The 12,005-nt window shown below is 35.8% G+C and overlaps 3 protein-coding genes and 1 long non-coding RNA gene across 4 annotated transcripts; 2 read left to right on the forward strand and 2 right to left on the reverse strand.

The window, feature by feature from the left end:
• Positions 1–2,341: 2,341 nt before the first annotated feature.
• LOC104788069 (protein NRT1/ PTR FAMILY 2.13) lies at positions 2,342–6,439 on the forward strand. The gene is made up of 4 exons (XM_087451214.1): positions 2,342–2,433; positions 2,944–3,161; positions 4,715–5,280; positions 5,406–6,439. Exons 2-4 carry the CDS (start codon positions 2,994–2,996, stop codon positions 6,295–6,297), a joined length of 1,626 nt encoding a protein of 541 aa, XP_087307340.1. The 5' UTR covers positions 2,342–2,433; positions 2,944–2,993; the 3' UTR covers positions 6,298–6,439.
• Positions 6,440–7,646: 1,207 nt separating this feature from the next.
• On the forward strand, positions 7,647–9,061 carry LOC147944860 (thioredoxin H8-like). The gene is made up of 3 exons (XM_087451218.1): positions 7,647–7,966; positions 8,484–8,606; positions 8,723–9,061. Exons 1-3 carry the CDS (start codon positions 7,775–7,777, stop codon positions 8,858–8,860), a joined length of 453 nt encoding a protein of 150 aa, XP_087307344.1. The 5' UTR covers positions 7,647–7,774; the 3' UTR covers positions 8,861–9,061.
• A 392-nt stretch (positions 9,062–9,453) lies between these two features.
• Positions 9,454–11,017, reverse strand: LOC147944861 (uncharacterized). Its single transcript, XM_087451217.1, has 2 exons — positions 10,285–11,017; positions 9,454–9,996 (listed from the first exon to the last, which is right to left on the reverse strand). The coding sequence occupies exons 1-2, from the start codon at positions 10,831–10,833 to the stop codon at positions 9,715–9,717; spliced, it is 831 nt and encodes a 276-aa protein (XP_087307343.1). The 5' UTR covers positions 10,834–11,017; the 3' UTR covers positions 9,454–9,714.
• A 264-nt stretch (positions 11,018–11,281) lies between these two features.
• LOC147944862 (uncharacterized) lies at positions 11,282–11,929 on the reverse strand. Its single transcript, XR_015557871.1, has 2 exons — positions 11,848–11,929; positions 11,282–11,521 (listed from the first exon to the last, which is right to left on the reverse strand). It is a non-coding gene; the product is annotated as an uncharacterized LOC147944862 (long non-coding RNA).
• Between the last annotated feature and the right edge of the window lie 76 nt (positions 11,930–12,005).

Here is a 12,005-nt window from a genome sequence, read left to right on the forward strand (position 1 = left end):
AGGGTTAATGGTATAGGGTTAGACTTATATATGTCTGTAGATTTTAATAAACTGATCGGTCCGATTACCGAACCGAACCAAACCGAAATTCGATTACCCAAAACAATTGCGCCGATCGGTTTAACTTACTCTCTTCGGTTTGTCCCGATAACCGAAAATTTCGGGTTGTCCGGTTCGGTTTCTTCGGTTTATACCGAACGCCCAGGGTGACGAGTTAGCCACTAGCCATGGAAAAGTCATGCTTAATTGACGTGTTTCACCAAATTTTGTTTTTCCACGTCAGCATCCATATATAGTCATAGATAAGATCTCTATAATAATTAATAATTCTATGTTCATCCTTTTACATTTCCCTTTGTAACTTGTAACCGAGAGAAAAGAAGAGTATCAATTAAGGTATCCTAAATATCCCTATCACTCTATCTTTATTTGTGCCACGTATATATATACATTTTCCTGCGATGAAGTAATTAAAAAGTAAAGGTCGTAAATAAGAGAAACGTACGATGTTTGTTATTAAAGTAGATAGAAATTTTTTGCTATATATCCAGAAGAATATAGGTGCATAAATGTTAAATGTATTGCCCGTAAGAAACAACAAGATATGAGAGTGACGAGTGTGGGACTCTTCTTGAGGCTTAACTCTTTAAGCCATGCAAATGCCCCCATGACAAGGATATCGTAACTAATACCAACTTTTCCCAGTGGTACGTTACTCTAATTACTTACGTATAGGGTCGTTGTCACGGGCTGGACAAGTTGCGTTTGAGCCTAATCCACTTTCAAACACAACATGCTTGAGACTGATCTCTTTTGGTCTTTATTTAAGAGTTTAAATCTGTTCTTAATTCTGGTCCGCTGACAGCAATTAAGAATTAACTAAGACAAACTTAAGGGAAAACGTTGACTGAACGGATGTTTTAGAATAATTTGCTAATTATGAATTAACTTCGTATGCAACTTTATAAACATAAGTAATATTTGCGATCCAAAATTTAGACGAACTTTCTTTTTCGAACATTACACGAACTAATTTATAACCGGAATGACGTTACTTGGTGTTATACATGACTGCTTAAATAGTTGCTAATGAAAACATAGCAAGTACTCTTAACTTTATACCAGTATTACTTATGATTTATGATTATTATTTTTTACTAGTTCTTAGTATTGTTTACTCACTAGAAGTTTTATACATATATACCGTTAGACCATGGGCAACGGAGTATACTCGGCCCGTCCCCCGTATTTATTGGATTTAAATTTAATTGTTAAAAGCCCAATTTCGAAAAAACGGTTCTTATTTGGGGACGTTTTTCGTCCGTCTTCTTCACCACGTGGTGTCGTCTGATTGGTTGTCTTCTTATCTAGGGTTAAAAAAAAAACTCATTTGCGAGACAAAACTTTCTCGAGTTCTTTCTTCTCTCTCGACGGCGACGACGAAGACGATACATCCTCGACGATTTGACGAAGTCGTTCCGTTCTTGTCACCGGAATTCCGTCCCCATATTAACGAAGCCGATCTTCTGTCGCATCCGAAGCCGGTCCGATCTTCTGTCCCGAAGCTTGTCCGGCGGTTCGATCTTCTCTCCCGAAGCGATCTTTCTCTGTCACCCGATGCTTGTCCGGCGGGTGAATCGTGCTAATTAAGGTTTGTCTTCTTCCCCCAATATGAGATTTAACCTTGATAGGCGCTGATTATCGAATTAGGGTTAGAGAATTGGGATTATCGAATTAGCGTTTTCGAATTAGGGTTTTCGAATTAGGGTTATTGAATTAGGGTTATTGAATTAGGGTTATTTTAGGGTTATTGAATTAGGGTTAATGATTTAGGTTTTGTTGCTTTGGTCTCGTTCTGTTTTTTCATGTGTTTGTTGGATCGTTTAGTCTCTGTGTGAAGATCGAGTTGTGTCTGTGTCTGTGTCTGTGTGAAGATTGAGTTGTGTCTGTGTCGTTTGTGTCTGTGTGAAGATCGAGTTGTGTCTGTGTCTCGGTCTTTCTTTTTTTTTTAACATTGAGTTTGGTTAAACTTTGGTATTTTTGTCTTAATTGTTAAAGGATCAACATCTTGTGTTTCGGTCTTTTTTTTTAACATTGAGTTTGGTTAAACTTTGGTATTTTTGTCTTAATTGTTAAAGGATCAACATCTTTGTATCATTCGTATGGTTTTTCATAGTTTTTTTTTTAACATTGAGTTTGGTTAAACTTTTGTTTTTTTTTTCTTAATTCACAAAGTATTTTAGGTTTCTCAATTGGTAGTTGTAATGTGTACTTCTAATAAATTGTGATTGTTGTGTAGTTGGTTGTATTTAATTTTGGTGTGGTTTGTTCATAGTTTCTTGTTTAATTTTGTTAGTTCGCCGGGAACTGTTTTGGATGGCGAGAAGGTTGAGAAAAAGCCTGGAGGATGGAGAGCCATATCTTTCATTTTAGGTATTTTATTCGTAAACATGATTTACGTTTTAGTTTACCAACTCCTTGACCTTTCCTCACTTTCCATAATTGGATACATATAGTTCTAGAACCCAGTGAATGTTGATATAATTGGCCGTTTCATGAATCTCGTTTTGGTTGGTCTTTTCAACCCGATCAGACAGAGATTCTATCAAAAAAAAAAAAAATTGGTTCTTTTACGAAGCATTAATTTAGATCGTATTTTATTCTTGTAACCGTCGTCCAATTTGTTTGACACTCGTCCATCTGACTACTTTTATAACGGAAACGGGAGAAATTTGCATTTAAAAAAAAAAAAAAAAAGAAGTTATATTTAACTAAATTTTTTAACTTAAAAATATTATTGGTTTCCTCTGATTAATCTTATAACAAAGGATGGCTAAAACTATTGTTGTTCTAATAATTGCTGTATTAAGTAAACATCATTCAATATGAAAAATATGGACGATTTTTTATTATAAGAAGTTCTAATAAAATGTGTCGAAACAGGTAATGAAACGCTGGAGAGACTGGGAACGATAGGGTTGTTGGCAAACTTTATGGTTTATCTAACCAAAGTGTTCCACTTAGAACAAGTCGACGCTTCAAATGTCATTAACATTTGGTCTGGTTTCACTAATCTCACTCCTCTCGTCGGAGCGTTCATCTCAGACACTTACGTCGGCCGCTTCAAGACCATTGCTTTCGCCTCGTTCGCCACTCTACTCGTACGTATAATTTTTATCCCTTTAACTGATTGAACTTTAATCCAATGTGTGTCTACAGATGCACACTTACGTACGTACGTACGTGCTCATAAATACATCAAATCTGCAACTATTCGTGGCCTAGTGGTGCCAGCATGGGTCAGTGCTTTAGCGTATACTGTTCAAATAGTTGCGTCCAAAAAAAAACATAACAACTCTAATTAGAAACTTATCATATTAGAACATCTCCAGCGTTAAGTATGAGGATCATAATCTATTAATATATGATTATATTATAATAACTCAAATTATTTATTTAAATTTAAATTAAAAACAATAATCTAACCAGTTACATAGCGCCAAGTGGTATATACGTTTCTGAAAAGTTCTCAAAGGAGAACCCGTATCTAATTCTTTCTCAAGTTATTCAAGTTTTTTTTAAAAATATTTAGATACCCAACAAAATAGTACCGCTGGAGATGCTTATCACTCAATTTATGTGTTGTTATGTGTGTGTGGCGAAGATACATGATACTTGTCAAATTATTTCATCGCGCACGTCGACATGATAAGGAACTACGTAAAGACAAACTATATAGTACCTATTACATTACTATATATTTATTTTTTTGTCAAATATATCAAATTACTTTTGTATCGTAAGAAAACGCATGAACTTGTAGAGCGAGTGAGGGACCACGCTATCGAGGACGATAAGGTCGGTCTATGATGTGAATCATAAGAAAAGAGAAAATAATAATTTGTTAGTACACTTATCGTTGTCGGTATTTAACTTGAGCTCACGTAATATATCATTCAAAAAAATTATAAGAGAACCATATACATCTCACAAAGACAACTCTAGTTGATTGATGAAACATTTCCCAATAAAGGAGTTTCGTTTAGAACGTGCGTTATGTCTTAGAGATAAAGAGATGTGCGTAGAAAAGGAAGACATACGCAAGTGGTCGATATAGATTATAGACAGTGAGATTGTCCAATAATTGAGTTCCTTGACGATATAGCTAAGCTTAAAGGGGTTTAGATTTTGTCAATCTCACAATGACGTTAGGTATATCATGATAGTTACTTTTCTAGAGTCTTTTTCATTGACTATATCAGAATCATGATTGCATCCAACTTGTTGATTTCTCTTACACTTTTTTTCCCTTTTTCTAATTATTTAAACGTTAATAAGGAACATAAACTGTTACAAGTTACCACTAACTTCTTATATTACTAATACTATATAAGGTTACAACAGAAATAAATGATATTAGGTACTACGTCTTTTGTCAGTTCAGCTAGCTAATGAAAGTTACATTACCTTTTTAATCATATGAAGTCAAACCTAATTAAGACTATTTGAAACTTTATTATAATATTCTACTTGTTTGTATCTGATCTCACAACTTCAATCTATCCCACAAAATTAATAATGTTCGCCTTTTTCAGTTTTAACTATATAAAAAGTATCCAATTCATTTTCAAGTTATAGAATCACACTACTCATGAAGAAGCGGTTTCAAAATGAATGATGACTAATTATAATAACATTGACAATATATATGCAGGGACTAATAACAATTACACTCACAGCATCGCTTCCTCAACTCCACCCAGCATCATGCAACAGCAAGGACCCACTCAGTTGCGCCGGTCCGAACAAGCTCCAGTTTGGAGTTTTGCTATTGGGACTCTGTTTTCTCTCCATAGGGAGTGGAGGGATACGACCTTGTAGCATCCCTTTTGGGGTTGATCAGTTTGACCAACGAACTGAGGAAGGGGTTAAAGGAGTGGCGAGTTTCTTCAACTGGTATTACATGACTTTTACTATAGTACTGCTCATTACACAGACCGTAGTTGTGTATATCCAGGACCAAGTCAGTTGGATTATCGGCTTTAGTATCCCTACCGGACTCATGGCTCTTGCGGTGGTTATGTTTTTTGCCGGAATGAAACGTTATATCTACGTTAAACCTGAAGGGAGTATATTCTCTGGGATTGCTCAAGTTGTCGTGGCAGCTCGTAAGAAGCGAAAGCTGAAAGTTCCGGTAGAAGATGACGGCACTGTGACCTATTACGACCCATCCATCAAATCTAGCGTGTTATCCAAGTTACACCGCAGTAACCAATTCAGGTACTTTAAAATATGTATATATATATTCTTTTCACTTATTAAATTCAAGAGCCGTCGTTGTTATTAAACATGCTCTACAGATAATTTTGAAACGACACTGATTACATGATTTGTTTTAAAATTAGGTTTCTTGACAAAGCGGCGGTGATAATAGAAGGCGACCTAACACCAGAGGGAGCTCCATCAGACAAGTGGCGGTTATGCAGCGTCCAAGAAGTGGAAGAAGTGAAATGTTTGATCCGAATCGTTCCTGTTTGGTCGGCCGGAATAATCTCACTTGCGGCCATGACAACACAAGGCACTTTCACTGTCTCTCAAGCTTTGAAAATGGATCGACACTTAGGTCCTCATTTCGAGATTCCGGCTGGTTCACTCTCTGTCATCTCTCTACTCACAATAGGCGTCTTTCTTCCCTTTTACGACCGTGTTTTTGTTCCCTTCATGAGGCGAATCACCGGCCATAAATCAGGAATCACACTCCTCCAACGTATAGGGACAGGGATCGTGTTCGCGATCTTCTCTATGATCGTTGCGGGCATTGTGGAGCGTATGAGACGCAGACGCTCCATTAGTGCTGGAGATCCAACAGGTATGACTCCAATGTCAGTGTTTTGGCTCTCACCGCAGCTTATTCTGATGGGACTATGCGAAGCATTTAATATCATCGGACAAATAGAGTTCTTCAACAGTCAGTTTCCGGAGCACATGAGAAGCATTGCTAACTCTCTCTTCTCTTTATCCTTCGCTGGTTCGAACTACCTTAGTAGTTTTCTGGTGACTTTCGTTCATAAATTCTCTGGAGGGCATGATCGTCCGGATTGGCTGAACAAGAATCTCAACGCGGGAAAATTGGATTACTTCTATTACCTGATTGCGGTTTTGGGTGTGTTTAATCTGGTTTATTTCTGGTATTGTGCTCGTGGATACCGGTACAAGGTCCCTTTACAGATTGGAGATTTTGAGGAGGACAAGCGTTCCGATGATCTTGAGATGACTTCGACAAAACCGATGAAATGATCGATGTTGTTTGCAAGAAGATTACTACGACAATGTATCAAATAGATTATATAAATATAATAAAGTTCTACATGCATGTTAGTATAATATATATATATATGTAAATTACGCTCATCATGCTTCTAAAAATGGTTTTTGATCAGTTCGTTTGATTCTTCTTAAGTCATGGTAAGTCTTTTTTTCCTCTTCGTTTAATAGTAGAACTTCATCAGCTTCATGATCGACACATATCTAACGATAAACCAATGAATTTTTTTGGCACCCTTCTTGATGATCACAAGGTGCCTTCCTAAAAGTAAGCAAGTTTTAAAATCCGTACAAAACGTTACTATAAAAAGTAGTTCGTGGTAGGTATAAGTTGTGTTTTTTTTTTTTCTCTCAAAAAAGTAAAGAAAAAGCACATGGTATTTTGACGTTTAGAAAATACAATTACACATGTTTAACTTTTATTGATGTTTTCTATGAATTGAATCACGTTATGAGACATATAGTAGTTTAATTTCATCCCTTTCCGGATACCAATTGTAAATCACAACCCAACTATATTTTGAATAAACAACCAATACTACTATTTTAATTTTATTAATCTTATTGATTTTCGAGTCCTAAAAAGACAAATTCATAACAAATTTGATTTGAAACAAAAAGAATCTACCGTTATTTTGTGTTTGCCTCGTTGCCATCATTTCATATCACGTACATTGAATTTCGTTTCGTGTGTGCTTTAAACATATTTACTTTTGTATAAACAAATCAAACGGAGCTGTTATCCAAAACTCATATAAACTAAAATAAAATGAAAAAGCTACGAAATGGGAATCATATATATTGTGTAGATTTTGATTCCACAATTTCACGGCTGTAAAAAAGTCAAATACTTCTGCTCCCACCTTTTCTTTTTTTGTGTCCTTTACGAGTACAGAGAAAAACAAAACTCACACTTTTGAAAAAAAAAGAAGATAAAAGCTTTTGATGCACTTGGGAAAACAACAAATACAACTCCTGCAGTATTATAATAGTTAGTATATAAAACTAAAACATTTTATACAATTCCAGATCTATTCAATTTATTTGATATGCGATTACAAAATTTAAATAGATGAACAAAAACTGGTAAAAACGTCTTCAATATAGCATTCTAATTACAAGTTGTAACTTGATCTCAATATGTTGACAGTTTATTAAAGTGGGTTTGCTAGAAACCTTTTTGCTTACATGGTAGAATCTTTTTTTTTTCGTTACCACTTAGAGTTGTTTGTAAAAGTTGGTTACGGTTTACGGCTACTTGGTCCACAACAAAAGCCAACAAGAATATTTGACGTTGTTATAAAAGCCCACTCTTACGCTCGCCTTATGCTCCATCAAACTAAGAGCTTTGTTATAAGACGTTGATCTCAATATTTGACGTTGTTATAAGAGCTTTCATTCTATACTCAAAAAACACTTTGCTTCTTTTTGCTTCTAGAAACAAACAATAATGGGTGCTAACGTTTCTTCTCCAGACCAGAGGTTCCATCAGGTAACTCACTTACGTTCCATGAAGCCATCATGGACACCTCAACCTGAGAGTACTTATCCTTTCAAAGCCAACAGTCCTGGTATTGTGGAGATAAAAAACAAGAATCAGTGGAAATCTCGGCTCAACGCTCTCAAAGATACCAACAAGCTGGTAAAAAAAAAACGCTTTCTTATCTAACTAAAGCAATGTTTTCGTAAGATTCTTTTTTCAACAATTTAATATGATTGGTTGAACAGGCGTTCTTTAATTCAGATTCGAGACATGTTTACGCATTAAGTTATACGAATTTCGAACTTAAAAAAATTTCAACAAATAGCTTGGTCTATGCCCACTATATAGTCTAAGTCACGTTTCAAATCTGATGTGAGATTTCTAACATGCACGCACGAGTTGATGATTTTTTTACTTATCTAAACCAAAGCTTATTATAAAGTCGAAATATATCCTTCTTAGGATACTTGAATCAAATTTAGGCTATGAAAATATGTTAATTTTAATAGTGTTTTTTATAACTCAAATCAGTTGAAAATGAGAAGAATATTATTCGTTTTTCTACATAACATGTATATATCCAATGTGAAAATCTTAACACTATGCAACTAACCTTCTCGTAGGTATAATCCGAAAATATTATAGTTAACATTCAATTTTCATGTTTTGTATATAGCTGGTGATCGAGTTCACAGCCAAATGGTGCGGACCGTGTAAATCCCTTGAACCAAAGCTTGAAGAGTTGGCAGCTAAGTTCACTGATGTTGAGTTCGTGAAGATTGATGTCGATGTGTTAATGGTACTAATTAATCAACCCGTTTTTCTTCATCTTCCTTCTCAAAGTTTAAATAGAAAAGAATTCAACAAACTTTGGGTTTGCTTTGAGTAATAAAATAATGTTTGGTTGAGATACAGAGCGTGTGGATGGAGTACAACCTTAACGCTTTGCCTGCGATTGTATTCATGAAGAGAGGCAGAGAACTAGACAGGGTTGTGGGTGTGAAGGTTGATGAGATAGAGAGGAAGCTCCACAAGTACACACAATCTTTCTGATGAAAATATGAAGCTTCTAATTACGTACACGCCAAACAAAACTCCTTATCACCTTGTGCCAATAAACAGTATACTACTATATATAAATACTACTATATATAAATAATTGTTTGAACCAGGATTCAACAAAATAAAACGTGTATGTGATGTAAAGGAATTGGATGTTGGATTTGCTATGTATATGATCAGTGATTTGTGTTAGTTTGGCGTGTTGGATGTTGGATTTGGATTTGGATGATGCATGAACCATTATAATTTCTTTTATAATCGAGATATCCCAAACCGAGACAATAAAAAAGTCTCTGAAAAAACTGTGTATTCTTGCCCTGACCACTATGAATTGGTTAAGAATGAACCATTGTTTCTCCTTGGTCACTGCTGTCATAAATCGAGATTGTTCATTTTTAAAATCTTTCTTTTTAGTAAGACAAGCTCTTCACCAATAACACTTTAATTAGTACTAGAAAAATATTAGTAACACATGTCATAGTTCTTCCAACTTTAGCATTAGTAACACATTTTATCAAAAGTGGAAGAGTTGGTGAAGACTTGCGGAATGATTGAGGTTACACTTTAATAATTAAGCAAAAGTCTTTAATAATAAATCAATTCTTGATAGCGAATGTTCATATAAAAAAATGGCGAAACTTATAGCTTCGTTTACAAAAACAAACTTATGTACAACAAATGAAAGATTATACCAATCCACAATAATAATCTATCTTGAACACTCTTACCTAATGGAAGCAAGGACCAAACTCTCAATCTTGACTCTTGAGCCTTAATACTTCGACCACTACTACTACTATAATAATAATACATTCGAAATAAAGGGAAACCACACAGCTAGGCGTTTAAGAACTACTTGAAGGTACTAGAACGACATGCATTTTCCCGCTATTTGGCGGAAGTTGCAAACGAATTGGAAACAGCTTGCCGTTCAAAGGATTGCGTGTACACACCACAAAATCATCCATGCTAGTCTCTTCTTGAAGCGCCTGCGTCAACTGCTCAACGCTGTTTCCTTTGAAAGTCAAAGCGTATCCAACAGCTGATTCATCTTCCACATGTCCTTCCTCATCCGCGATGTGGTAATAAATGATCCTTCCTTCAGATTTCGGCGGCGACGCGGTCAACTAGTCAAACCAAAAAACCAAGAAATTATTAAGACATCAATCTTGAAAAATATAAGGCTAGAAGTTTCGTAAATTATTAAGACATCAATCTTAAAATGAATATTCTAATTAATAAAATAATTGAACGAATATCTTATTATTCGCTTTAGTCCAAAATATTTTTGGATATTCCAAGATTTTTTTTTTTCTTTTTTGGTAAAAATATATTCCAAGATTTGGATGTCGAAAAAAATTCCAAAGGCCAAACATAATGGATTGAAACAGCGTTAATGGATAAGGATAACCAACCTCTTCTTCGGATCTTTCTGAAGATGTTCTAGAAACTGGAGAATACGATGGCCTCCTATGAGGCGGAGGTGTTGACACAGGAGCTGGAGTAGGAGCAGCCGTTCCCACTAAAATCTCGACGACATCAACATCCCACAAGAAAGAGTCCGATACGTGAGCAGTGTCATGAGTGACAGAGTTACGCCACGGAGGAAGCCCACCGTTGGCTCGAAGCAAGTTGCCGTATCTCGTCTTGAGCGTCATCTTGGATCCTTCTCTTACCGGCTCCCACTCAACAGACGAGTCGAGTCGACTTGGTTTCGATAGGATCACTTTACGCCCAGTGGCACCGAGCAAGAACCGCTCGTTCGAAGCGGTGAGGTAATTACCGTAGCAACTCTTCAAACGGATCACTGCAAAGGAACCACGAACCGGCTCGACGATCCACCTAGCTCTCTTGTCGGAACCATTCCTGTCTTGAGTCACCGTCTCCTCGTCCTCGTCCGCCGCTAGATACTTATCATGGACGTTACGCATCCTTACGGCTTTAGCTTGATTGAAAAACTCCATTTGCTGATGACTATGTTATTACTACTTCCTTCTTGTCGAAGCTTATAAAAAGTTTTTTTTTTTTCACAGAACAAAATTAATGTGAAATGTGGTGTTTGGTGGTGTATTTATTATAGGAGACTAAGTCCAAAGCGGTGCGCCGTGACGTGGACCTTTTATAATCGTTTATTTTTTTATTTCATCCAAGTATTATTTGATAATATATAGCCATGTGATGAAACGAGTTAGTCGCCCTGGGCGTTCGGCGGGTTCGGATTATTCGGGTCAGTTTGTTCGGTTTAGAAAAAATTCGGTTTTTGAAAAATTCTGCCGAATTGAATCGAAATTGAATTCGGTTCGGGTCAATCGATACTCGGTTTGTTCGGGCCAGTTATTAGATTTTAAATCAGTTCTGAATTTAAACCGAATTTTTTCTAATTCGGTTAATTCTAACCGAATAAACAAAAAAAGTTAAGATAATGGAATAAATTTACAAAAAAAAGTTTACAACCCACCAAAATAACAATGGACCTCATATACCCGGCCCAAAACAAACTAAATCAATCTGAAAACAAGTCCAATAGTTATAAGTCCAAATGGACAGATCCATTAGGGTTTTCCAAAAAGAATAATGTGCAGCGGCGATCTATGACGGCGAGCTGAGCTGAGACGGCAAAGATGGACAGTTCTTGGGCATGCATTTTTTTCCCTACAATCACGAAAATCAACTACATCAACCAGTATAACTAAAATCATCAAACAGCAAAAAAACAACAATTTCGATCTCATAACAACGAAAATTGAAAAGTTTAATAAATGATGGAAGTATCTATTTAGCACTTACAACGACAAGAACACAAACACAACAAAGTAAAAAATCCAGAAGATTAATGGATAATCTCTGATTTGAAAGTTGAAACTCAAACCATAGAGTTCTCCAAATCGGATATGAAATTATCAATAAATAGGAAGAGGTTACAGAGCAAAGAATCAAACCTAGAATCAATCAATTAATTACCAAGGAGAAGAGCTTACCTTTAAGAAATAGAAGAGATGAATTGATATTTCTCTCTCGGAATCGCAGGAGGCAGAGGTGAAGCAGAAGAGAAAGAAAATTAGGGTTAATGGTATAGGGTTAGACTTATATATGTCTGTAGATTTTAATAAACTGATCGGTCCGATTACCGAACCGA

Source organism: Camelina sativa, chromosome 5 (assembly GCF_030686135.1).
Source record: "Camelina sativa cultivar CO46 ecotype springtype chromosome 5, ASM3068613v1".
Lineage (NCBI taxonomy): Eukaryota > Viridiplantae > Streptophyta > Magnoliopsida > Brassicales > Brassicaceae > Camelina > Camelina sativa.